This window comes from Neomonachus schauinslandi, chromosome 13 (assembly GCF_002201575.2).
Source record: "Neomonachus schauinslandi chromosome 13, ASM220157v2, whole genome shotgun sequence".
NCBI lineage: Eukaryota > Metazoa > Chordata > Mammalia > Carnivora > Phocidae > Neomonachus > Neomonachus schauinslandi.
Genome location: NC_058415.1, coordinates 86,586,435 through 86,612,387, shown reverse-complemented (window position 1 = coordinate 86,612,387; position 25,953 = coordinate 86,586,435). Strand labels below are relative to the sequence as shown.

At 54.3% G+C, this 25,953-nt stretch overlaps 3 protein-coding genes across 10 annotated transcripts in view; 1 reads left to right on the top strand and 2 right to left on the bottom strand.

The window, feature by feature from the left end:
- Positions 1-1,309: 1,309 nt before the first annotated feature.
- On the top strand, positions 1,310-4,698 carry ZDHHC12 (zinc finger DHHC-type palmitoyltransferase 12). Of its 6 annotated transcripts, none has more exons than XM_021691420.2 (5): positions 1,310-1,449; positions 2,920-3,056; positions 3,420-3,497; positions 3,692-3,858; positions 4,041-4,698. In XM_021691420.2, the coding sequence occupies exons 1-5, from the start codon at positions 1,350-1,352 to the stop codon at positions 4,369-4,371; spliced, it is 813 nt and encodes a 270-aa protein (XP_021547095.1). In that variant the 5' UTR covers positions 1,310-1,349; the 3' UTR covers positions 4,372-4,698. The 6 variants fall into 6 exon arrangements, with proteins under 6 accessions (XP_021547095.1, XP_021547094.1, XP_044776521.1 ...); XM_044920586.1 differs by having other exon boundaries at positions 1,331-1,449; positions 3,695-3,858; XM_044920587.1 differs by having other exon boundaries at positions 1,331-1,449; positions 4,063-4,698.
- PKN3 (protein kinase N3) lies at positions 4,646-15,848 on the bottom strand. 2 transcript variants are annotated; one of them, XM_021691796.1, is made up of 22 exons: positions 15,529-15,848; positions 12,691-12,931; positions 12,357-12,502; positions 11,767-11,878; positions 11,567-11,694; positions 11,206-11,389; positions 10,157-10,303; positions 9,965-10,074; positions 9,715-9,858; positions 9,217-9,292; positions 8,963-9,131; positions 8,693-8,795; positions 8,518-8,585; positions 8,146-8,209; positions 7,910-8,001; positions 7,394-7,570; positions 6,385-6,447; positions 6,196-6,272; positions 5,623-5,765; positions 5,426-5,533; positions 5,187-5,267; positions 4,646-5,095 (listed from the first exon to the last, which is right to left on the bottom strand). In XM_021691796.1, exons 1-22 carry the CDS (start codon positions 15,550-15,552, stop codon positions 4,883-4,885), a joined length of 2,670 nt encoding a protein of 889 aa, XP_021547471.1. In that variant the 5' UTR covers positions 15,553-15,848; the 3' UTR covers positions 4,646-4,882. The 2 variants fall into 2 exon arrangements, with proteins under 2 accessions (XP_021547471.1, XP_021547472.1); XM_021691797.1 differs by having other exon boundaries at positions 4,926-5,095; positions 5,231-5,267.
- A 3,347-nt stretch (positions 15,849-19,195) lies between these two features.
- The window catches only part of SET (SET nuclear proto-oncogene), a 16,733-nt gene continuing 9,975 nt past the window's right edge, over positions 19,196-25,953 (bottom strand). Inside the window, exons 2-8 of one of the 2 annotated variants that reach the window (XM_044920835.1) lie at positions 24,678-24,735; positions 23,876-24,018; positions 23,191-23,294; positions 22,972-23,085; positions 21,844-22,014; positions 21,608-21,754; positions 19,196-20,991 (exon numbers count right to left, since the gene is read on the bottom strand). In XM_044920835.1, the coding sequence (XP_044776770.1) occupies positions 20,968-20,991; positions 21,608-21,754; positions 21,844-22,014; positions 22,972-23,085; positions 23,191-23,294; positions 23,876-24,018; positions 24,678-24,735 (761 nt within the window). In that variant the 3' untranslated portion in view covers positions 19,196-20,967. The remainder of the gene's footprint in view (positions 20,992-21,607; positions 21,755-21,843; positions 22,015-22,971; positions 23,086-23,190; positions 23,295-23,875; positions 24,019-24,677; positions 24,736-25,953) is intronic. The other variant, XM_021691112.2, reaches the window with a different exon arrangement.

Sequence of the window (25,953 nt, the reverse complement as noted above, 5' to 3'; positions counted from 1 at the left end):
CCTGCTACAGTCTCCCTCCACATAGTGTAAAGACAGCTGCCAGTTACCCTTACATCCTATTCCTTATGCTTGAGTTGGGAGAGAACGTCCCTTTCTCTCTCAGCATTTATAGTACTCTTCTAGAATGATTCTGATTGGCTCTGCTGAGTCACATGTCCACCACCCAGGACCAATTACTGGGGGCATTGAGATAGGGAACCAGGTTTGGCCCTCTAGAGTCACATGCCCACATCTTGTCTCCTCCCATCCTGTGGAGTGAGGGACACAGTTCCTCCAGAACCACGTGGGATGGGGAAGCGTCAGTTCCCCGACAGAAAAGGGGATGCTGAGCTGACAAAACAGATGCCAGAAGGGTCATCTGGAGGGGCCGGAAGGGCGGATCTGTCGGAGAAAGAAGGTGGATGTTGGTATCCGTGGGAAGTGTGGGTGTAAAGGCAGGACTGAATGGGGAATACCCTGGGGACACAGTTGAAGGAGTGTGAACAGTGAACGATGATGAGATTTCGTCTTAGTCTTAGATAGCCCGAAGCCTCGGGTTGGACAAGTCCTTCCGGCAGGGTGAGGTGTTGGTTTATAGCGGGGGAGACGACAGTCGCGTGCTAGACACTGGCTGTACTTGCATTATTGAATCCTCCCGACCACCTGGGCGGGGGGGATGCTATCATCAGTCTTCACTACAGAGACAGAAAACAGAGCTCAGAGTGGTTCAGGAACTTGCCCAAGCTCACACAGGTAGGAAGGGGCAGTGCTGGTACTTCTGACTCTGACTCCACTTGGGCCCCTCCTACCCAGGATCTGCACCACGGACAACCACTTTGCTGTCATCCTGTTTGCAATATCTAAAAATGAAGAGCAGGGCGGTAAGGGTGTCACCACGGAGCAACCGAGGCCGAATCCTTACCCTCTAGAGACCTCAGGCATCACACCTTTGAAACCGGCACAACACAAGCTGGAGTCACACCAAACACCTTGAACATGGAAGCGCCCAGGGAACTGTACGCATGCGCAAGGCCGTGGGGTTGGGGAGGGCGGGGTGGGAGCCCGAGGGGGCGGGGTCAAGACTCGCGCCTGCTCCTCGGCTTTCCCCGAAAGTTACCTGGCTGGTGGGGGCTGGGGTTGGGGGAGTTACCAGCTGCGCGCGCGCCGGCCCCGCCCCCAACCTCTTCAGGCACCTGTTGGCTCGAGGGCCCCACTCAGCCGCAGCTGCCATCCAATAGGCAGCTTCCCCGACCCAATCAGGCCCCGCCCACCCCCAGATCCACCAATCCGCGCGTGGCCGCTGCCCCTCTCTCCCTTGAAGGGCCCGCCCCTCCAGGCGCTTCTTCCGGGTGGGGCCCCAGGCGGAGGAGATGGCGCCGTGGGCGCTCCTCAGCCCTGGGGTCCTGGTGCGGACCGGGCACACTGTGCTGACCTGGGGGATCACGCTGGTGCTCTTCCTGCACGATACCGGTGAGCCGGACCCCGCGCGACCCCGGACCCACCCAATCCCGCGTGGTTCCCCAGACGTTTGGGTCTCACTGGGTCTCCTGCTGAAGCCCCAGAAATCCTGGGATTCACCCCATTTCCGCCAGCTCCTGAGCCTCTTCCCCATCTATCATTCCAAGAGCCACCTGCCTTTTGCCTAATACCCAGTTGATCCCTAATAAATCCCAGCATCTTCCTGATCCCTGCCAGATGCCCTGTGCATCCCAGGACCCAGCCGGTGCCCACCAGATCCGACGAGCGACCTGAGCCCCCATCTCCCCTGATCCCGGGACCCACCCGGTCCTTCCCAGGAATTGACTCCCAACCGTCCCTCCGTAAGATTCCGAGGATCAAGTAGATCAAGGACTGGCACCCCGCCCATTTCCGTAGCCACTAGCTGCCCAAGTCCAGGCTCCCCACCCTCTGGAGCAAGAAAACACCGAGGGGAGTGGCCTGTCGCGCATTTCCCCATCCTCACTTCTTGCCCTGAGGTCCTCATCCACCCCACTGCCCCGACTCCACTAACATCCTTCCCCCTCTTTACCTGCCAGGCTGCCTCCAACCCAAGTTCTCACCCTCCCTCCCTGCCAACGAGGGTAGCCCCACTCCCCCCATCCTTGCTCCAGCCTCAACCCCTGGACTGGAGGTGTTGTCACTTTCCTCCCAAGACCTTCTCAAGCCTCCTCCACGGTCTTCACTCTTAAGCCTAAAAACCTGCTCAGTCTCCCCATCAAAAAGGACCCCCCAACCCACCTTCCCTTCTCTGCTCCTTTTCACAACCGCGGGGCCCCAGAGCTGTCCACACTTTGTTATCTAACTGTCCCATGCCCCTCACTCCTCGCCCCTATTCCCCCCAAATCCTCATTCACCCCCATGAGTTGGACAGTCCTTGGCCAGCCCCTCCTCTGTCTCTATCTCATGGGCATATCAGACCTGGCTGGTCTCCCCATCATGGAGCCGAAGGCAGGGACCCGTCCTCCCTCTCCCACACATCTAGTCAAGTCTGGCCCCTTCACCCCCTTCCTCCTTATCTATCCGTCCCTTTGTCTCCACTCTTCCTGCCTGCCTGTGCCCTTGTCTAGCTACCCTCCTCTCCCTCCCGGATAGGCTCTCTGCCTCCAGGCTTCCTCCTCCTCCCCCATCCGTCTTTTCTCCAGCAGGAGGGTTTTCAGAAACAGATCTGACCCTGTAAGCATACATGGTTCCCTATCACCCTTTGCCCTCCAGATACAATGCAGATGAACTTTTTTTTTTTTGCTGGGCCCAAACTTCTCCCTCCTGTACCCTCTGCAGTGGCCACACTTGCAGACTTGACCACTCATTAAACCCCATCTCCAGGCCTTTGCTCAGCCAGGGACAGACTCTCCACCTTCAGCTACATCCCCCTACACAGAGGGGGGATGTTCTCCTGTTCGCCTCCAGCCCAGCCTCACTCTCCTTCTCTGGCCTCTCCAGCGCTGCGGCAGTGGGAAGAGCAGGGGGAGCTGCTCCTGCCCCTTACCTTCCTGCTCCTCGTGCTGGCCTCCCTGCTGCTCTACCTGGCCGTGTCGCTCATGGACCCGGGCTATGTGAATGTCCAGCCCCAGCCCCAGGTAACCAGGGGGCCCCTTTCTCCCACCAACAGGACACACAAGGCCCCTGTAACAGTCTCATGCCAGGATCTGTGCGGAGCGCTTTGCGGGGGGTACCTCAGTGAATCCTCTTAGTGGCTCTTGAACCCCCTCCTACAATGAGGAAGTCGCCAAGGCCCAGCGAGGAGAGACAACTGACAGAGGTCACACAGCTTCGCTTCACTCGGACCAGAGCATTCTGCCATACCCTCCCCCCTCCAAGACACAGGGGATGGGCCCCCAACCACGCAGACCCAGAGCTAAGCTAGCCCCCAAGGGAAATGCCCCCCTGTACCATCTGCCTCCCTAGGGGACCCTATCTTATACCCCATCTCCCGCTTTCAGGAGGAGGTCAAGGAGGAGCAGACGGCCATGGTTCCTCAAGCCATCCCCCTTCGGCACTGCAGACACTGCCTGGTGCTGGTGGGTGACCAGGGACCTCCACGGGAGGGCGCGGGCGCGGGGCGGGGGGGGCAAGGTGGAGACTCCCTGACCTCCTGCCCCCGTGCCGTGGCCTCCCCCTCCAGGAAGGCCTCCCAGATTGAGGCCCCGGCCTCCTGACCTCGTCACTCCCCTCAGGGGAGCCGGCCTTGAGCCCTCCCCCTCCATGCCCACAGCAGCCCCTGCGGGCCCGGCACTGTCGTGACTGTCGCCGCTGCGTGCGTCGCTTCGACCACCACTGCCCCTGGATGGAGAACTGCGTGGGGGAGCGCAACCACCCGCTCTTCGTGGCCTACCTGGCGCTGCAGCTGGTGGTGCTTCTGTGGGGCCTGTACCTGGCATGGTGGGTGCCACTGCCACCGGGGCCCGGGGGGGACTGCAGCATGCGCCTGCAAGGCGGAGAGCGCCAGGACCCCCTCTTGGCGGCCTCGGACCCTCTCCCAAATGGCCTGCCCCCCCCCAGGGCTCCCTGGGGCACCCCTGCCGTCCCCCCGCCTAGCTCCCCATCTCTGTCCTGCCCTGCAGGTCTGGCCTCCATTTCTCCCAGCCTTGGGGGCTATGGCTGCGGTCCAGCGGGCTGCTCTTTGCCACCTTCCTGCTGCTCTCCCTCTTCTCTTTGGCGGCCAGCCTGCTCCTCGCCTCACACCTCTACCTGGTGGCCAGCAACACCACCACCTGGGAGTTCATCTCCTCGCACCGCATTGCCTACCTCCGCCAGCGCCCCAGCAACCCCTTCGACCGCGGCCTGACCCGCAACCTGACCCACTTCTTCTGCGGATGGCCCTCAGGGTCCTGGGAGACCCTCTGGGCCGAGGGAGAGGACGAGGAGGAGGAGGGCAGGAGCCAAGCTGTTTAGGGTCGCTGGAGGCAAGGCCGCCATCTTGTGCCTGAAAACCAGAGAGGATGCGCCCCGCTGGGGTCGGCCCTCAGAGGGCCTGAGGTTCTTCGCTCCTGCCCATTCCTCCCAGGCCTCAGAGCAGAGCTGAATGACAGGACCCCTGCCTCAGTGGGCAGTTCTGCCCTCCAAAGGAAGAAGGGGAGGTAGAGGACCTGTGTGGGGGCTCGGGCACCAGCGACCTGGGCTTTGGAGCCCTCCACCCCGCCTCCGACGCCAGGATGCCTCCAGAGGGCACAGTTTTATAAGTTTAATAATCCATAAAGCAAGTCAAGTATTAAAAAACCAAACCAAACTGCTCCTTGCTGTGCCGCCCTTTCTGGTCCAGGTCTCCCAGGGGGTGGGGAGCCCCCCACAGCAGCCCCGCCGCTGCCACTTCAAGGCCCAAGACCCCCGAACAACCCGGCGAGGCCCAGGCCTCCAGGGCAGGGCACGCAGCTGGGCAGACAGGGCGGACGTGCCAGAGAGGCCCTCAGGGCCCCAGGAATCCTTCTGACACAAAGTCGAAGTCTCGGAAGGCGGCCTGCTGGCGGGCAGTCAGGGGGCAGCGCGGGTCAGGCGGGGTCAGGGCCGGCGGCAGCCCCGTGAACTCGCCCTCGAAGTAGCGCAGGTCCATAGGGCCACAGAGCGTGGGCAGGAAGGGGGGCTGGACGGTGCGGGCAAGCAGGGCCTGCCAGTCGGTGGTCTGGGGGCGAGGACAGAGCTGCCTGAGACGATGAACAGCGGCCCACGCGGCCCGACGCCTCCCACTGTGCCAGGCACCCAGCACCACTCACGCTGAAGAAAGGCTGGGTCTTGATCTCCTCCGCATCCTGCTCACCCGCCCCCAGGCGCTGCTCCGGGCACTTCTGCAGGAGCTGGGCAAGAGGACGGGGGGCTCATGGAGGGCACTCGGCCCCAGGCACTGCCCACCTGCCCAGGTCCCCCAAGTGAGCTGGGCCACAGGGCCCCCGAGAGTGGGTGGTGAGCCACGGCCGCTGTCCAGCCCGGCCCTGCCAGCCCCTGCGCTGATTACCTTCTGAATGAGCTCGAGACCTTGCACTGACAGAAAGCGGGGATATGGGGCATCCGCGTTGACGATGCAGTCAAATACCTCCTCCTCTGTGTCCCCAGGGAATGGGCACTAGGGGGAAAGGGGGCTCAGCAGGGTGCCTGAGCCACCCCCGCCCCACCCCAACCTAGAGGCCCTGGCAGCCCAGGTCCAGTGCTCACCTCGCCCACCAGCATCTCATAGAGCAGCACACCCAACCCCCACCAGTCCACAGCCCGTGTGTAGGCCTCCTGGGTTAGCACTTCCGGGGCCAGGAACTCTGGGGTGCCGCAGAAGGTGCTCGTCCGGTCCCCAAAGCCGATCCCTGCAAACCAGCATCCACACTGGTGCCGGCCCGATGTGTCTCATCCACATAACCTCAGTGGGTGTGAGAATCAACAGCCAACCCTCATGACCTCAGGTACCGAACCCCGTGCCAAGCCCTGCCCCATACCCTTGGAGGTGGGAGCGTTTTTACGCCATCAGACAGGAGGAAGCGGAGCCTCAGCCAAGCTCACATGCCAGGGTCATGAAGAAAAAGAACCCGGTGCCCTCTCCCACCTTGAGTACGGCCTCTCCCTCTGGCTGAGGGCAAGCTGGGGCTCTTTAAGAGCCTCTAGGGCTGGGAAGGAAAAACCAGTGTGTCCAGCTGGTCCCTGGAATGAGGGCTGGGGGTGGGGGGGGCCCAGACCCTGCTGGCCTGGGCTGGGCGAGCAAGGCTAGAGGACAGGGGATCCTGGGCAGGAGGCACCCACCTTCCTTACACAGCCCAAAGTCTGCAATCTTCAGGAAACCCTGGGCATCCAGCAGAAGGTTATCCAACTTCAGGTCCCTGAGGGTGCGGGAGGCAGATCAAGGGGGTCCTGGAGCATCGCAGGAGGAGGGCAGTGGATGTTCCTTCACCACCCCACTACCCATCCCCCAGCACCTCCGGGGCAAGTTACCTGTAAATGATCTTTTTCTCATGTAAGAACTGCAACCCGAGGACCACACAGGCCAGGTAGAACCTGTGGGTGGCATGGGGGGAAGTTCAGGCCCAAGACTGTGGGGGGCAGGGCGGGGAGACACCAGGATGGCCCTGGCCCCAGCAGCCCTGGGTGGCCCAGCCAGAGTCAGGTTGGATGAGAGCCTGAGGGGAGCCTCCCGCCACGGGGAGGGGCAGGGGAGAGCGGATGCTTCTCCAGACAGTGGCCCCAAGGCTGCTGCCCGCTGACAGCCTACCCTTCTTGGGCTCTGAGATTGTGCCAGGAATGAGGCCACGTGTCCTCACGGCTTACTCTCCCACATCCTCCCAGCCACCCGCAGCTGATACTCATCACATCTGTTTTTCAAAGGAGGATCTAAGACTCCAGGTCAGGGATGCACCTGGGGTCACACAGCTAGTGGCAGACCCAGACTCCAGGGCCTGCACTCTGCTGGGCAAGAAATAACTCCAGGGGCGCCTGGGTGGCTCAGTCAGTTAAGCGTCTGCCTTCGGCTCAGGTCATGATCCCAGGGTCCTGGGATCGAGTCCCGCATCCAGGCTCCTTGCTCATCGGGGAGCCTGCTTCCCCCTCTGCCTGCCGCTCCCCCCTGCTTGTGCCCTCTCTCTCTCTTTCTCTCTCTGACAAATAAAATCTTTAAGAAAAAAAGAAAAAAGAAATAACTCCAGCTGCTAGTCACTCACTAGTCACAAGTTCCCATACTCCACAATTTATAAACATTGGGTTCATCTACCCAACAAGCCTGTGAAAGAGTTCTCATTCGCCCCATTCACAGCTCCGTAAACCGAGGCCCAAGGTCACAGTGCTGTGAGAGCTGAAGAGAGCTGACAACCAGGATTTGAACCAAGGCTTCCCTGACTCCACACCGTTCTGCTGCTGGGCACCCTGGGGGAAGCAGGGTGAAGGGAGCGGGCAGAGGGGACCGGGGAAGGCTTGCTGGAAGAGGCAGACAAGAAGGGTGGGCACCCACCGGGCCTGGGGCTCAGGGAAGACGTCCTCGTGGATCTGCATCATGAGGTCGCCACCGGGTGCAAACTCGGTCACAAAGCAGGCGTGGCTGGAGGTCTGGAAGCAGGCAAGGAGGGAGAGCAGGAAGGGGTGCCCCGTGCGGCCCACGGCCTCCAGGATGCGTTTCTCGCAATACAGGCTGCGATGGGGGAGGGGGGAGAGGGGGCGTTTGGAGGGAAGGAAGACCCCTGTTAGCTGAGCCCTGCCACCCACACAACAGCCCTGGCCCTCTGGGTCTTCAAAGTGCCAGGCGGTAGAATGATGGTTTCTACGTCTCAGGCACAGAGAAGAAGGGACCCGCCCAAGGGCACCCAATTAACCGCTGCAGGTGCTAGAGAGAGAACCCAGGACTGGCTGGCCCCAGAGGGTCACCTCTTCAAAGCCCCAGGAGCACTCAGCTGCCTTCCGGTGCCCCCAGCCCAGGCCCGCCATCCGGGGTTCCCTCCAGTGCCGGGTACCCACGGGCCTGACTACACACCTCTCCATCTCATCCCGGCTGAGCACCTCCTGCTTCTTGAGCGCTTTGATGGCGTAGTATTTCCCCGTCCCCTTGAACTGGACCAGGAGGACCTGGGGACCAGAAAGAGCTCAGGCTCCAGGTGGACAGCATGAGGCATCCTTTGCTCCCCCCACCCATGGCCCCATGGGTCACAGCCTCCTCCCAGCTCAGGGGCCTGCTCACCCACTCCCATGGTACCCTCCTCAGCCCACTACCTTTCCGAAGTGTCCCCGGCCCAGCACGGCCAAGCAGCGGAAGTCCTGAAGCCGGGGGGGTTTCCTGCAAGAGAGAAGGCACGGGAAGCCCCCTGAGACAAGAGCTGGGCCTCCATGAATTGCTGCTCCAAACCGTCCACACCCTGTCCTGGGCTGTCCCCACCAATGAGACTGGAAAGCCTGGGGGTGGGGGTGGGGGGTTCCTGGGACAGAGGTTTCCTAGAGTCTAGAATGCAGCTGGAGCTCAATAATGGGGGTTTAGTGAGTAAGAACCTGAGAGCAAGGAACATCAGATGATGTCTGAATGGACACGCGAACACCCAAAGGAGTAGGTAAATGTCTCAAGCATAAAAGTGAGCCTGACGGGGGTACCTGGTGGCTGAGGTGGGAGGAGGCGGCCCGAGTCGCGTCCTGGGCTCCATGTGGGGGCGTTTGGTGCGCTGCGAGGGCAGAGGGGCTCAGAGCAGAGCCGGGCTTCCTGCCCTCTTTCCCTCCAGCCCTGCCACCCCTAGCCCAGCAGCCCCCGGGGCCACCAGCACCCCCTCACCGGGATCTCCTCGGGGGTCGGCTCCCGGGGCAGGTAGAGGCGTGGGGGCTTGGGCGGGGGCCTCGTCTCTTCTCCCAGGGGGCTCTTCTTGGGTGGGAAATTACTACGTGGAGAAAGCAGACACGTGGCAGGGCACAGGCTGATGGAAGAGCCATGGGGACGGACACACAGCAATGCCAGCGACAGACAGAGGGTCACAGGGTGAGCGACACCAGTTGCACCCGGAGAGAGGCAGAGGAAGGGGGCAGCCGAGGCGGGGTGGCTCCTCACCTGGGCGAGGCAGGGTCAGTAGCTCCCCGGGGTGTGGCCGGGCTCTGGGGGCACGCTTTCGGGGGGCTGATCGTGCTTGGGGAGCTGCAGGGGGGCAGCAGGCTCATGACTAAGCGTCCCCAGGCCGCCATGCTGAGGTTCATCTGCGAAGCCCTCAGGAAGTCCTGACCTGGGACAAAAGGGGGGCTCAGTCCCAAGGCCCCCAACGGCCCCTTCCCTGCCCCCTAACTGCACAGCCCTCTCCCCGTCCGCACCTCTGCGTTTAGAGAAAATGCGTTTCTGCCTCTGCAGCCGGGGCCTCCTCTCAAAGACAGGGTCACAGAAGGTCACCTGCGGGGGCAGAGGGCAGGGCTGGAGACCGGTCCTCTCCCACCCCACCTACCACCAGGGCACCTCGCTGCTCTCCAGGATCCCAGCCTGCGCCTCCAGTGCAATGATGCAAGAGCCAGAGGGGCCCAGAGAGAGGGATTCAATGTCTGCCTTGGTACCAGTGGGGAAACTGAGGCCCAGAGAAGAGAGGCACTTGTCCAGGGTCGCACGTGGGGCTAGGCAGTCAGGACCAAGACGTGGGCCTCTAGACTCCCACGCAGTCCTCAGACAGGGGCTGGGGATCCGTAGATCCTGGAGACCTCCTCCCTGCGGGCCCCAATCTCCACTCCAATGTGCAGATGGGTCACCTGGTCTTGAAGGGCCTTCCAGCTCGGATGGAGCCGGGGCCCGTCCAGGGCAGGGCAGGGCAGGGTAGGGGGCACCTGGGCAAAGAGCAGTCCCTGGGGCACCAGACTGAGGGAGAGCTGGTGACAGGCATTGTCCAGGAAGTCCTCCAGCCGCAGGAAGGCCAGGCCACACAGCTGTCGCCAGTCCCGCCAGTGCACCCCGATCTCCAGCTCCCGGGCCTATGTCGGGGAGGCCAGGCTGAGGAGCGGGGCAGGGCACGTGCCCCCACTTGGCCGGCCTTCCGCCCCGCGGCCTGAGGGCACACCTGCCCGCCCCGGGGCTCACCCGCTCCAGGGGGACAATAAAGGTCTGGTCCCAGGACTGCTTGGCCACCGGCCCCCAGCCAGTCTGGCCCACGACACGATTGTCCACCTTCAGCACAGCCAGCACCTCAGCTGCAGGGCCAGACAGGGAGTCAGGGCAGGCGAGGGGTGGGGGTCCTCTGCTGCCCCCAGCTCCCTGCGGCCCCCTACTCACTGGCCAGATCTCCTCCACCGCGCTGCGGCTTGGCCCGGCTCCGGAGCCAGCCCTGGGAGGGGCTCCCGGCCAGTGCCGCCGCCGGGGACCGTCCAGGCACGGCTGTCAGCAGCTGCTCACAGCCCAGGAGGTGGACCTCCAGCGTCCCTGCGGGGAACGTGACAGCGTCAGGTACCATTCTCCCACTGCCACACTCAGGTCCCCCAAAGATGGCCGAACCCAGACCCTGCCCACATTAGTTGGGGTGTTTAGCCAGGAGACAGGATATAAAGTGGCCCCAAGTAGCCAGCCGAATTCTAGGCCTTTTAATAAGCCATGCCCTGCCCTGCCTTCCCCAACTTGTCTACTTGGCCAACTCCCAGAAACCCGTCAAGGCTAAGTGTAGACACCACCTCCTTCAGGAAGCATTCCTGATTCCCCAACACCAGGTGAGGGAGCGCATGCAGCCCCTGTCCTTCCCCTCCTCAGCTCTGCTCACAGTAGGATGTGGCCTGTCTAACCCTGAACGAGCTCTGACCGGGGAAGGGGCTGGGCTCTCTGGCTGGCCCTGTGTCCCGGGTAGGAAGTTCAGGGTTTCCAAAGTCAGCATGCTTAGATTATTTGATGATGATAATTCAGCTACAATTCAGACAAATCCAGCTCAGGGATAAGAAAGGACTTTCCAGTAGTCCAAACTGCCCAGGACTGGGTACCACGGCCTCCAGGGCTGTGAGCTCCCCTAACACGGACGCTTTAACCATCGTCATGGTTACTCATTTAAATAACAGCTTCGCTGCTTGTGTGCGGCCCATGCTGGCACTGCCTAGCGCTTCACACGCGACAACTCACTGAATTCCACAGCAACCCCACGGAAGTAGGTGCTGTCATCATCCCCATTTGACAGAAGCATAAACTAAGGGTCCAGAGAGCAGAAGTCTGTTGCCCCAGCTCACGCAGCTAGGGGGCTGCTGGACCAGGGTTGAAACTCTTCTCCAGCGTTCTCCCCCTCTGTTTCAGGGCGCTCGCTGGGAGAAAAGGGGAGCCCTGACGTGGGAGGGACTCCTGGCTACCTGTCATGGCGGTGGGCTTCACAAGCACCCCTGAAGGCTGGGGGTTCCCAGACCCAGCGGTCCGCAGCTCCCGGGCCACTCGGCCGCGCAGAGGATGCGCGGGAGGCAGACCCTCCAGCAGCTGCTCCAAGGCCAGCCGCAGGAGGTCCAGTTTCTGGGAGGACTCCTGCAGCTGGGCCTGAGCCTGTGGAGCAGAAACGGGCAGGGGGGACGGGTCCATGAAGCACGGCGGCCAGGGCCAGTGGCTCGGGCCACCTGCCCGCGATGAGGCCCCGCACGGCCCGGCCACAGCGCAGAGGGTGGCGTGGGGACAAGCAGACGCTCAGAGAGGAGCAGCAACGGGAGGGCACCCTGGTCTGACCTCGGCCAGCGCCTTCCGGTCTTGCGTTCGCCGGCCACCCAGCAGCTTTACCACGTTCTTGGCACCCTCGGCCACGGCAGCCTCGATGCGTAGCCGATGTCTTAGCTCCTCTGCCAGCAGCTCAGGACCTGGGAGGAGGGGTCAGCCCTCAGGCCCATGCCCTGCTCTGCCCGGCCCGGCCCCGCTTCCCCAAGCCTCACCTGGTTCCGGGGACCCACTGGCTTCCAGGCTGCTGATCTTCATCCGCAGCAGGGCCACCTTCAGCTGGCTGTCCCGCAGCATCTGCTGGGCAGCTGCCAGAAGCTTCCTCTCCTATGGGGGCATGACATATGCCCCCACCGAACCAGGGCCAGCCCTGAGCCTCCCTGGTCAGACCAAGGCTGAAGCCAAGCCTCCTTGGTTAGCCTCGGTCTGGGGCAGAGCCTCCTCCATCAGATGAGACAAGAGCTGGGGTCAAGCTTCCCCCATCCCATCAGGGCCGAGCTCCCCACATCATGCTGGGAGTTGGGGCCGCGGGTGGACCTTCCCTACTAGACTGGGAACATGGCCTGGGGTTTCCCCATTAGACCGAGTTTTGCCCTCTCTGTTAGATTACGGGTTCAAGCCATGCCTTGCCCACCAAGCTGAGATTTGGGGGCTGTGCCTCCCCCATCAGACTAATGGTTAAGAATGGGTCTCCCTTATAGGGTCACTGGCCCGGTTGCATTCCCTCTCAGAACAGGGGCTGGGGCAGCACTTCCCCTAACAATCTGAGAGCCACATCTCCCCGCTCAGACCCCAGGAGCCTTACCTTGGGTGTGCCATTGGCATACGTGTGTGTCATATTCTCTGCCCCCTGCTTCACCTTCAGCTCCACCTGCAGCTGCCTCTGGAGAGCCTCCAGGTGCCGAGCCCTGGGCTGCGCTGCAGGTGGCTGGGGGCCCGCGGCCACAGGTTCTGTGCACAGTGTGGGGCCCATGAAGCCCTGAGCCAGAGCCAAGAGCCCCCTGCCCTATGGCCTTGCTCTCTCCTCCCCTCCTGGGCAGGGGTACACCTGAAGAGGCTCTGAGAGGGTTCAGAGCCAAGGTCGAGGAGCTGGGTGGGCCCGGCACCTCCTGTCCCCAGGGGTCCGACCCCTCACTCACCGGCCAGGCCGGGCCCAGGGCCGGGCAGCAGGATGCGCGCATGCAGCGCCCTCAGCTCTCCGTGTAGCTGCTCCAGGCGGCGGTTGGAGGAGCGCAGGAGTTGCTGCACGTGGCCCAGGTGGCGGCGATCTGTGGCTACCCTCCGCAGGTTCTCTACACCCTCCTTGATTTTCAGCTCCTTCTGGATGGCCCGGCGGATCACCTCTTTCTCATCCTCCGGGGGCCGCTGCCGGGCCCCAGGCTGTGGAATAGCAGAGCATTAATGCCCCCCGCCATCCCAGCCACCAGCGGCCTCGGGTCCCCCCAGACGGAGGGAGAAGGAGGTGTGCCCAGCAGCCAGGATGGCCCCCCAGGGCTCAGGAGGCCTGACCTTCCAGCTAGTATCCCCAGGCCAGATGCAAACCCCGAAGCTATGCATTCCACCCATGTTCCTGTCCTCTGCCACTAGGGAGGAGGGAGAGGGAAAAATTGGCAATGTGTACAGTCGACTCTTGAACAACACAGATTTGAACTGCGCGGGTCCACTTATAAGCAAATTGTTTTCAGTAAACACAGTACAGGGCTGTAAATGTATTTTCTCTTCCTTACGATTTTCTTTTTTTTTTTTTAAGATTTTATTTATTTATTTGACACAGAGAGAGAGAGAACACAAGCAGGGGGAGCGGCAGGCAGAGGGAGAGGGAGAAGCAGGCTCCCTGCTGAGCAGGGAGCCCGATGTGGGACTCGATCCTAGGACCCTGGAATCATGACCTGAGCCGAAGGCAGATGCTTAACCAACTGAGCCACCCAGGCGTCCCTCCTTACGATTTTCTTAATAACGTTTCCTTTTTTTCTAGCTTCCTTTATTGTAAGAACACAGTATAGGATACACATAACGTACAGAATAGGTGTTAGTCAACTGTTGATGTTATCGGTAAGGCTTCTGGTCGCCAGTAGGCTATTAGTAGTTAAGTTCTGGGGGAGTCAAAAGTTATACGTGGATTTTCAACTGCCTGGAGGGGAGTCAGTGCCCCAGACCCCTGGGTTGTTCAAGGGACAAAAGTACATGGTGTCAGGGTCTGTTCTGAGCTTTGCATACATTAATTTATCAATCCTCACAACAATCCCATGAGGTAAGTATAGTTATTATCCCCCTTTTACAGATGGGGAAGCTGAGACACAGAGAGGTTAAGTAACTTGCCCATGGTCACAACACCGAGAAGGGGATGCCACCCTCTCCTCGCCAACCCATCGGGCTGCCCTCTCCAAGGCTGCGACTCCAGCTGAGATTTGGGGCCAGAAAGGAGGCTAGGGAGCCACCCAAGGTCACACAGAGAGGGCAGCCAGAGGCCTGAGTAGGGGCCAGGGATGTTCCCTCAGGTAGCAAAGCAGAGGCTCAGAGAGGGGCTGAGGAGGTCTCTGGGAGCCATTCCCAGCTCAGCTACTGGGAGGAAGTAGAGGTTTTCTCATACTTCACCCCAGGTGGGAGCAAGGAAGAGGAAAAGCTCCTTCTCAGAAGCCAACATTTCAAACCAACCAGTGCCAAAGCTGACCTCAGCCCAGGGTAACCCATGATGCCCCCCACTCCCCATGGACTCCTCTGGGGCCTCCACCTTACCTCTCGGCTCTCCATCTCCTGAGCCCAGTGTTAGGGGTGCCACCCCAGCCTCAGGGACGCCCCCACCCCAGGCCTGCGCTGGGCTGCTGGCCTGGCTGTCAGAGGGCAGGGGCGGGACTCAGGAAATCCTTTGAGGGCCCTAGGCCAGAGGGCCAGAGCCAAAGGCCTGAGCAAACAAAGATCCCATGGAGCGGGGGGCCCGGCCACCGGGGTCCTGACTCACCCAGCTGCCGCTGCTGGGCGGAGGTTCACAGGAAATCGGAAAATGTGTACAAGCCACTCCTGGAACAGGCGGAGGGACCTCCGGAGGAAGGGGGTGGGAGGGGGCAGAGGCAGCACTTAAGGTTGCCTGAGACGTTGGGTGGGGGCACTCGAGGAGTCCTGCGGAGGACACTTTGCCCTTGGGCATACCCCATGGTCCTGTCTGCTCTGGGTTGGAATTCTGCCAAGTACACACAGGTCCGCCTTTCTGCTCTACAGCTGGGACCCCACCCCATTTGCTCTGGGCAGACCTCCACCCCTCCCTCCCCACTAACAAACACACAGCTTTGGCTGTTGTGTCCACCAGCACCTATTGCCAGGGCTGGCAGGAACCCCGCCGCCCTCGCCATTTGGACTAGAACCCTCTGTGTACCCGAAGGTTCCCGCCCAGGTGCTGGGCCAGGCCCCCCCAATTCTGTCCCATTGTGTCCAACTGGATTGTGTCCAATCCCCACATGCCTTTGTGATCTGGGAAGGACCCCCCCCCCCACAAGTGCACAGAGATTGGCCCCCTCCAAGTCCCTCTTCTTCCTGCACACACACACACACACACACACACATTCCTCTCCCCCCAGGACTGGTCCCAATGTGCCCCCACGGCCCCCCTTTGCTTTCCAGGCAGACTCCTACCGGTCTGACAGTCCCACAGGGAAGAACCGATTTTGGGAAACTTTGGGACCTATCCTGGTGGCCCTGACTGCGGATTCGGACGTGCTCCTGCGCTGGCCTGACTAGAGGCTCTGAGTCACTTGGGGGTGATTTGGGGACGTTTTCAGGGGACATGAACGACTCACCCCCATGCTCAGGTCTGCCCTGCGAGGTGTAGCGAAGCCCGGGGCCGGGGCTGAGAAGGGACCCGGGAGGGGCTGGGGGTCGGGTCTAGGGGACGCGGCCGGAGCTCGGGGCGCCCGCGGCGTGAATGAGACTTCCCGACCCCCTCGGCCCGCGCCCGCAGCCCTGCCTCTCTGGGCGCCGTTCACCTGCCGCGGCGCCCCCTCCTCCATGGCGCCGCTCCGGCCGCTCGGCCCCTCCTCTCGACCACTGCGGTTCCGGAAGCCTCGGCCCCACCGCCAGGACTTTCAAACTTGAAACTTCCCGGGAAGCCGAGCCGCAGCCGCGGGATCGGGCGCCCCCTCCCGAGGTCGGCTGGCCCTCGCGGGACTGGGATCAGCGCCGCCTCTCGGCTTCGAGAGGTCAGCGCCCGGGACCCTACTCCTCAACCCGAGGCCCCCGCGCATCCCCGGCTCCCACGTTCCGCGGGCTTTGGGGCCCAGCGCCCCTTTCCTGAGGCCGCAGTTCCGGCTCGGTGTGACGCTGAAGCCCGCCCCGGGACAGAAGGGCAGGAAGGGACATTTCCTGGGCCGGGGTTCTGTAGCTGCCCTGAGAGGTGGCAGGGTGGCGACAGCGCCGCCTGCCGGCCGCGGGACACTGCCGGTGCGGCCGGCCCGCTCCAGCCCGGCTCAGCGCCTTCCTCCGAGCCCCACCACCTGGTTCCCTCCCCGAAGTTTCTCGTAGTCTTAGATCCTTGGTGTCAAATGGGCTAATCCCAAACCTGTCTTGGCCCTGTCTAGAGTCACTACTCTAAGAAGGTATACGTCTCAAAAAAGTAAAGCCTCGCCCAAATCATGCCAAATTACAAAGGACAGATGAATAAACCAAACATCTTTGGGCACCTGGGTGGCTCAGGTCATGATCCCAAGGTCCTGGGATTGAGCCCCACGCTGGGCTCCCTGTTCAGCGGGGAGTCGGTTTCTCCCTCTACCCCTGCTTGCGCCCTCAAATAAATAAATAAAATCTTAAAAAACAAATAAAACCAAGTTATCCCTCAGGCCCCCACCGCTCAGAGTGGAGCTTTCTGGGTCAGCCAGAGCCACTATTCTTCCCTTGCCCTAAAGAACCCATCCAAACAGAAGACACGTTTACATCTTAGGAAATAGCCACAACTTCAGGAAAGCCAATCGGTGGGCACTGACTGACCTGGCAGTGGCTTGCCTGTGTAGGAATTCTAGGATCCTGTGCTAACCAGCACTCTGTGCCAGGACTTCACTGGAAGGAGCCTGGTCCAAGGGGCTGGGAGTAGGGGTCAAATATTGAAGGTGGCTGATTTGCTGACTTGGAATAGGCACCCTCCAGTGCTTTTACTGAAGGAAATGTCACTTCCACTTTGCTCTGACCACCTCCCCAACAGAGTGGAGGTGATGCTGACAAGCCATGGACAATCCTGGGTTGTCCTGCAATGGGAAATCAACCAAATGACACCAACATATGCGAAGGCAACTTGGTTCAGTGGGGGGCGTGCCTACAGTTCATAATCAAAGGCAAGTCGAGACACTTTTACACACGGGCGCAGAGTTGCTGAGGGCTTAGACAACAGCACATAGTAGGCTCTTTTAAGTGGGTTATCATCAAGTTGCGCTGAGCTGAATGTTAACTAAGCATAATCAAGCAAAAAGACTATCAGTTTCTGACTGCAGGTCATAAGATTGAGGGAAAGCACAAACAAGCGAGCAAAGCAGGTGTCTCCCATCTTGAGGATCATTTATCTACTCCTACAGCCAAGAAAGCTGAATTATGTGGAAGAACTCAAAACGATTTTCCAACTTTGCTGTGTTTCACTGCCTCACTGGTCAGTAAAGGAAAGGAGGTCAAAAGTAGCAGAATCCATAAACCCCAGGCTGGGCAAACCCACAAGGAAACCAAATCCTAGGCTGATGGAGGAGTCTGACCAAATAGCTTCAACCTGTCTGATACTTCATGAAATTGTAATTCTTAAGAAAATTGAAGTTCACTTCACATTCAACATCCAGGAAATACTGAATGGTGCACAAACAACTCTCCTGCTAATTGGCTATTAAAACTATATAAACATCAAAAAAAAAAAACAACCTATATAAACATCAACCCAAAAGAAACGTAAAACTTTCTGGCAGGGTACATTAAAAAAGTTTTACTTTCTTTACTTTTTCCTTCCCGGTATTGCAAACATCAATCCATCTATGTTTAGATTTGCCTCCCTTGGGTAGGAGGAGCATGTAATGTCACCAGCTAATCAAGTTGGCACACACCCTCCACTATTCTTGTTCTAATCACAAAACTGCAGTCCTTTGCCTTGGACCTGAAACTTCTAAGTCTTCATGAACACGGCCACATGTTCAAAAGGGAATGGTCACTGCCGGGGTTGGGGGGGTGGGGGGGAAGGGACGCACTACTTTTCCAAAGGCTAAGATGTCCTCTTTAAACAACTGGAATGGCTATTCATTCATCTCCTAAAGAACTTGTCTTGATCTTCAGAAACTCTGGAAGTTTTCATCCTTTGCAACAGAATTCCATTCTTGAAATGGCCAGAAAGACTTCATAGCAAAACCTAACCAAAATGGCAGAAAAACTAAACCTATGTTTTAGGGACCAAGTGAAACCCTGAAACCAGTTGTTATAGAGCAGTAGTGATAAAAATGACCAAATTAGCTCAGAAACACAACTGACTAGGAATCCTCTGAAGCCCAAAAGGCCCCCAAATCCATCAAGTCAAAAATCCATACCTTATGGCAGCCAGCCAGCTAACACAAGTGAAACAGGCCAGATGTAAACCCAATCACAACCCAAGGAGAAAGGCAGGATTCCGTGGACATTTAAAACTCTACATCCTAGAACCAGAGCTGCGTCAACCTGCAGGGCCTGTCACAGAGGTCAGGGAACAGTTTAAGTCTTTTAGAAATCAGAACATCCTTGGAGAAACCACCTCAACTGCAGGGATGGTCTAAAAGAACATATTCCTTCAGGTTTCAAATGAAACCTAAGGATACATTACCAGATAGATACATTATCCATACATTATCCTCTGTGCCCCAGTTCATGTAGTTTACTCCCTCATAAGTGGAGTTTGGCACAGCTTTGGCAGACGCCCTCTTCCCTGAGAAAGTACCTCAACAGCCGCCACTTGCCCTCCTTTTGAAATGTCCTGTACCAAAGGAATTTTAAGCCATTCATCTGGCACTTTCCAATACACACTTGCCTAAGGGCCAGCAATTGGGCAAAGTGCACTTGCTACTCTAGCACTTTCCAGCACACTCACACTGCCACTTGCCGGCCTCACAGCCCAGCTCTCCTTCACAGGATTTGCAGGCACACGGCAATCTCAAAGGTGATCTCAATAGTTGAAAGTTATCTTTAAGGGCTCTTTTTTAAAAAATCACCTTCTCAAAAGGAACATTTTAAGATTGGGTTAAATTCATGGTGACCTATTATAACCTGACAGCGCTCTTATCTCACCAGCCCGTAAGAAGTCAGTTTTAGTAAGCTGTTAACTTTTGAGTAACAAAAAATTACAGGCCTACGTAATGAGTAATAATTCAAGCTACTAGGATATTTTGCTAGCCAAGAGTCCTTTAAACATTGAGACTTCGATAGGAAAATATTCAATCCCTTCAGGAAGTGACTACATTCCAAAGAAGTTTCTTTTCCATGACCTTTATACCTACCCTTTCATACCGACATGATCTCTGCTATACTGTACAATTTGAAGAGCAGTTCCCCCCCCCAGTCACTATGAACACAAATCACACAGAAAAGCTTCCTTATGATCTCAATCCAAAAGCAAGTAACATGTCTCTACAAAACAAGGAGAATGACCCCAGTCAAAAAAAATCTTTACGTTCCTTTATTGGAGCAAGATTCCTGACCAGTATACAGTGATGTATTACTAAACAAGACCTGTGCAGAAATTACATACTATCCATCTAGACAGGTTTTCATTACACTTTGCCTATTGATGGAATAGTTCCATTTATAAAGTTTTATACATCAAAAAGCTTTGAATTTTGACCAGGCTGTCCATTAATTCATCTCTGAAAAAGTTAAGTGGCATTTAATTTTAGCTACTATAATTTACAGCATTAAAAAGCTTATGCATTAGGCAGCTTCCCAAAATGGTATCCTATGCACAATGGCATTTAGCAGAGCAGGGCCGGCATCTCACCCGGATTCACACAGACAGGCCTCGCTGGAGAGCTATATGCTAAATAGCTAGTACTTTGAGACAAAAGTACTCCTGAGTTTCTTACCACCAATACGGACTTCTTACTCTGAGAGTCTGTCTTCTCGGCCAAATTTCATAGTACCAACGAAGACATGCCAGTAACTGCCTTGTGTGTAACTTGGCATTAGAGCACCAGGTCTGTCTGATGGTGGTGGCAGGCACTATTATTATATCCAGGTAAATAAAGGCCCATTTTTAAAAATGCCAATTTGAGACACAAATCAAGGGCACAACATAATCAGAACTGAGTCTTGAGCAATCTGGTATCCCGACTGATGTGAAGATTTCAGAAACTGACAGCAAAATGTACCCACAATGGCTCCTGGCTTTGGAGACATTACTACATTGATTCAGATCCCTTTCTCAGTCCACACAGCCCTGAGGTCACCCTGCAAAGCGCGTATCAAAAAATACGGAGTCAGGGTGACAAAGTTTGACAATACGTTATACAAGTCAAACTTGGAAAATCATATTAAATACACCTGTTCTGAGAGAAAAGCATCAAATCCTTTGTGTACACATTTAGTTTTATTGTAACAAAGCAACTTGTACACTTTTAACGTTTAAAACTGAGCATCATCTTTCCTTTCCAGTGAAACAAAAAGAAAATTTAAAAATAAACAGGAACAAAATTACAATAGAGAATGTCAATTCCAAATAAGATCCTACAGGTTCTGCTGATTCTCCCATCGAGTGGCAGGGCTCAAGTCATCATTAGGAGAGAGTTTTATTTTAAAAGTGTCATCTTAAACTGCAAGGATGTCCGTTAAACATCACAATTAAACATGCCAAAGGAGAAGCCATGTTGTCAAAATGCCCACTTAACCCACCCAAACATCTCAAACCCACCCTTTGCTGTCCTTCTATAACCCCATTTTTTTAAGTTTTTTTTTCTTTTTTTTAAACAAGAGAAAGTAGACAGGTACATGTTGGTAAATGCTAACTGTCCATATTCACATAGAGACACAGTGTAATCTCTGAGCCCAATATACAGAGAAAGGAGGAAAAAAGCTAGAATTCTATGCACTACTACACAGGGGCCTAGCACCCTCCAGCTTCCAGCAGAGCTAAGGGAGCAGAAGGTTTTTCTTTTTTCCCACAGAGCACGGTGGTGTTGATTCCATAAAGTTTTTGTTGAGACAGGAAGGGATAAAAATGAATTTGGAACAGAAAGGGGTAGAGATTCTTTTCCCACTGTATTCTGCTCAAGGTATTTCCCCCCAAAATAAGTTGAGAACCATGGTATAAAGGGAGAGAAAAGAGACTTCAAAAAACAGGGCGAATGAGCACAAGAGGAGAAAAAAAAAAAAAAAAAAGACTGCAACTTGCTCCCAGGGACTGAAGAAAATTAAAAAAAGGAAGGTTGGAATCCATCAGTGTTCCATTAGTCATCTTCTCCTTCATCCTCCTGTAAGAAAAAAAGTGGGCAGTCAATCTTCAAAGGTTAATTCTAAAGTCATTCCTCAACATTCAAACACTTACGGACTTCCACAGAACAAACTACCACATTACAGGGACTTGTAATTTTACAAACCTACAAATCCGTCTGTATCAAATCTCAACTGCAAGACCCAGTGATATTGTTTCAGATAAATTAGTTAACTTTTCAGCCCTCACCAAAATCACTCACCTCTTTCACACCAAATAATACAAACCAAAAACCCATCTATCCCAATCTCACTATAAGAATTTTAATGTTTGTCCAAAACATGCAAATCTGTTACTCAGAGATCTCAGAATTTGACCAGCGGCACTATCCGTATCACCTTCATTAAGTACTGGCCAGGAAAGGACAGGATGGAGCACTAACCACAAAGGCAGAACTAGTTACATAGTTAAATCATGGACACAATGACCTTATTAAAATCTTCTTCCATCCTGGACAATAAAATAGCTTGTCTCATCTACAAATCCTCCCACAATCAGTTGGCCAGTTCTATTATACAATATATTTAAACCCACAAAATAACAAGGTAAATCCTTTGAGATGATCTTTTTTTGGACTTAACCAAATTTTCTTTTACCTCTCCTTCCTCCCCCTCATCATCATCTTCATCTTCTTCACCTTCATCCTCATCTCCTTCTTCATCGATATCTTCCAATCCTTCTTCTTCTTCATCATCATCATCATCTTCTTCTCCTTCCCCTTCTTCATCATCCATATCGGGAACCTTAAAAAAACCAAGAGTTACCTGAGGAACTAAATTTTCAAACAAATGAGACAAATACAACCTGGAATAAAAGTACATTCTCAACTCACCAAGTAGTACTGTAATGGATTTGGCCAAATATCATCTTTGATGACCTCTCCTAACTCATCTGCACCTGCATCAGAATGGTCAGTAAACCAGGTGAAGAAGCTCTCTGGTTCCTCATGCTGTCTCTTCCTGCTGGCTTTATTCTGTGTTTGACTTGAACGTTTCGTCAAATCCTAAATGAAGACAGAAGAACTTTTGACACAGGTTTTCCACAACACCTAAATTCCCTATAAATTAAGATTTTAACCCAAAACGGGGGGGGGGGGGTGTTTGTAACACTTGTATGTTATCTAAAACAAATCATAAAACATACAGCAGGTAAATAAAAGAAATCCCAGAATTCTAGGTCTGCAAAGACTTGTCAAATTTGTACAAGCTTTTCCTGAAAAGGTACCATGTAAATTTGGCTTTTTTACAAAATTAGTTCCACTTTGACAACCACTACCATAACACAGTATAATAATTTAACATGGGGGGCCCCTGGGTGGCTCAGCATCCTGTGATGGAACTGTGCATAGGGCTCTCTGCTCAATATGGAGTCTGCTTATCCCTTTTACCCTCCCTCTACTCATGCTTGCTCTCTCCCTCTCTGAAATAAATAAAATCTTAAAAAAATTTTAGGGGCGCCTGGGTGGCTCAGTCATTAAGCGTCTGCCTTTGGCTCAGGTCATGATCCCAGGGTCCTGGGACTGAGCCCCGCATCGGGCTCTCTGCTCCACGGGAAGCCTGCTTCTCCCTCTCCCACTCCCCCTGCTTGTGTTCCCTCTCTCGCTGTGTCTCTGTCAAATAAATAAATAAATCTTAAAAAGAAAATAAAATCCTTTAGAAATTAAATAAATAATTTTATATGGGTTCACCATTAAAACACAGACAAAAATGTAGCTTGGGAAGTAGCAAGCCATTTGAAAAAGCTCAGTCACCAATATGAAAATCAAAAAAATGTAGCCTGTTTCTTTAAAGACTTGCACTACAATTTGTAACAACAGTTCCAAGCCATTATATTTGGCTACAGTTTTTTACATTTTAAGGATCTGCATTGAACACATTACCAAAGTGGCAAGTATTGGTAAATGGTTCAACTAAACCAAAATACACAAAATGATACCTTCCCCCAACAATTCCTCAAATACCTTTCCAGATTTCCATTTGATTTCAGTGGACTTTGAAGATGGATCACCACTCTCATTCAGATGAAATTCTTTGGAGAGAACTTTATTTTCGAAGTAAGGGTTTTCATCAAAATACTGTAATAAAAGATTGGAGAACTGGAAATCAATACAAACAGGTCTTCCAACCAAAGCTCCAATTCATTTCCACAGTGGCAAACAAGAGGAGTTACTGATACTTACAAAATCTATTCTGTAACCTGATTTAATATCTTCAAATTCTGTCACTTCAACTCTTGTCAAATAATGCAGCGCCTCTTCATCCTCCTCCCCAAGCAGTGCAGACACTAGATGAGCAAATTTATAGGTCAAATGAGTATTAAACAAATATTAACAAACAATTCAAGTGATGCCTTTAAAAATTTTCCAAACTTAGTGAGCATCTTTGATTTCATAAATCCATTAAGTGCAAACCAGATGGCTCAATGTCAGAACTGTCACTATCTTTTACCAAGTAATTAAAGAGAATTCCAAGTTAGAATATAGTCACTTCTAAAATACAGAAAGCTTGGGGCGCCTGAGTGGCTCAGTCGTTAAGCGTCTGCCTTCAGCTCAGGTCATGATCCCGGGGTCCTGGGATCGAGCCCCGCATCGGGCTCCCTGCTCAGTGGGAAGCCTGCTTCTCCCTCTCCCACTCCCCCTGCTTGTGTTCTCTCTCGCGCTGTGTCTCTCTCTGTCAAATAAATAAAATCTTTTTAAAAATAATAATAAAATAAAATACAAAAAGCTTTAAATGCAAGCCTCCCCTCTCTTAACGTGTTTTAATCTCGTGTAACCAACATGTTGGACTAAGTTCTCAAGCCAAGTCCCTCCACTCTAACAAGCACAGACATCCCATACCCTGAAATAATGCTCTGATACAACATACCTTGTGGATGGTTGACAAATGTTGTTACCCAAAAATTGGGGATTTTGGCGATCAATTCCGACCTCTTCTGAAAAAATGGTTGGCGGAGTTTGTTATATTTCTGTTCTACTTTCAAAATCTCCTCACTGGCTTGTTCATTAAGTCTGAAGCAAATGAAAAACAATGTTGACAATGATGGTATTTGACAAATACAAAAATTGCTAAAACTCCAGAATATTAGCTTTCGAAGAGTACAAAGTAATTATTTATAATGACCAAAACACCTAGATTTTTGTAGTTAGACACTCAAGTCAAAACTAAGATGGCAATCTGATATGCTTCACCAACACACTCAATAGTTAAACAGTTCTTAAAGTGCCCAAACTGATCATTTTGGTAACATTGTATATTTACATCACCAACTCTATCACCAGGCTAACTTAAATTGTTTCAACCTCAAGCAGATGTTTAAAAAAAAAAAAAGTGCTAATAAAGTAACAAAGTTATAACCCAAGTGGGAGCAACACTGATGCCATAATGCTAAACTATCAGAAGCCCAGGCACTGCAATTCAGACAACTTGTAGCCTTTGAAAGTAAACCAAAGCTTTACAAGGTCAATGTACTTTCTTCAAAAACTTTTTGATCAACATACAAGTCTTTCACAGGAAATTAACACTGACCTTTCAAAATATTTCCAACTAAGTTATAATCATCCCCACTTAGCCAGTGGATACAGATTTATTTGACCATAGTTTCAATGATTACCAGACTGTAAGCTGCATCTCAGAAAACTTCTGCAAAGTAAACTACAAAAAACTTTACCTGTCTATTTCATTTTGTACTTCATCAATATGTTCAATTGCTTCTTGCTGTTCTTTTTCTGTAAGAAAAAGGTGTATAGGACTCAATGCTAGTTACAATATGAAATTCGTTTTCTTGATGTTAAGAGTCTGTGATGCGACGTATCAATAAAATAGTTTTAAAAAAAGAAACTGCCTACTACAAGGCATGCTCTCCACGTGTTCATGGCCTGTAGTTGACAAATTACTTTTTAATTAAAAGACTATTCACAAATCATGCAATCTGCTAGGCTACTCAAGAATGTTTGCAGCACTTTTTCAAGAGTTTCCTTACAAGAAAGAGACCAGTTACTAAAGTTACTATTATGAAAGATAAGGAATAAGCCTCATTCAAAAATTCTTGCTGTTATTTATCACATTATATACCTGTTAACAGAATGATGCCAGCTGTTAACTCCAATACGGAAACTAACCCAAGACCATAACGAAAATGAGGACACCACCTATCTCAGTGGTAGAATCACTTCTTACACAGTTGAAAATACTGCTCAGTATCGATTACAATTAAAAGACATCAGACATGCCTGACAGGTAAGGCTCTTGAATCTGCTGGACCATCGTAAAAACACTGGACTTCACCTTCTTAGAATAAGAACCCTAGGATTCGACCCTGACCTTTCTCTCCCCTCCAACCCAATTTCAGGCGGGCTTATCTGAGATGAGGCCCCACACGATTCTGAAGCACACTTACAGGGAGCAAGCATGAAGTCTGAAAACTATGAGCCACGGAAGGCAGAGGAAGGAAAGGGGTGTGCTATGGAAGAGGTGCCCTTTTGTCCGATGAAGACTGCAGAACCTACAAAGCTAAGTGGGCGTGAAGGGGCCTGATCGCGCGGTTCATTTCCGGTAACCATCCCGGGTTTTGCAGCCCCCCTGCCGAGAAAGCCTTTACGGCCAAGGCTGGGAGGTTTGCTGAGAGCCATTGTAAAGCCCCTCCGACACGCTGGCCGCCGGGCCAGGTTTCACAGCGCTCTGCCGCGACGGGGTGGCCACCCCACGTGGGAAGTGTGCCCGGGGCCGGCCAGAGCATCCTCCCCGGCGGGCCAGGCCCACTGCGCGGCCGGCCGCGTGCTTCCCCGCGCCCCCACCCCGCCCCAGCTCCAGGCAGAGGTCCGCGCCGGGGCCGGCCTCCGGGTGCGGGTGCGGGGGCGCCGCCCGCAGGCCGGGCGCGAAGGGGGAGCCGCGCGGAGGCCCGGCCGCGGGGCCGCGTCCGGCCGCACCATGTGGCGGCGGCGGCG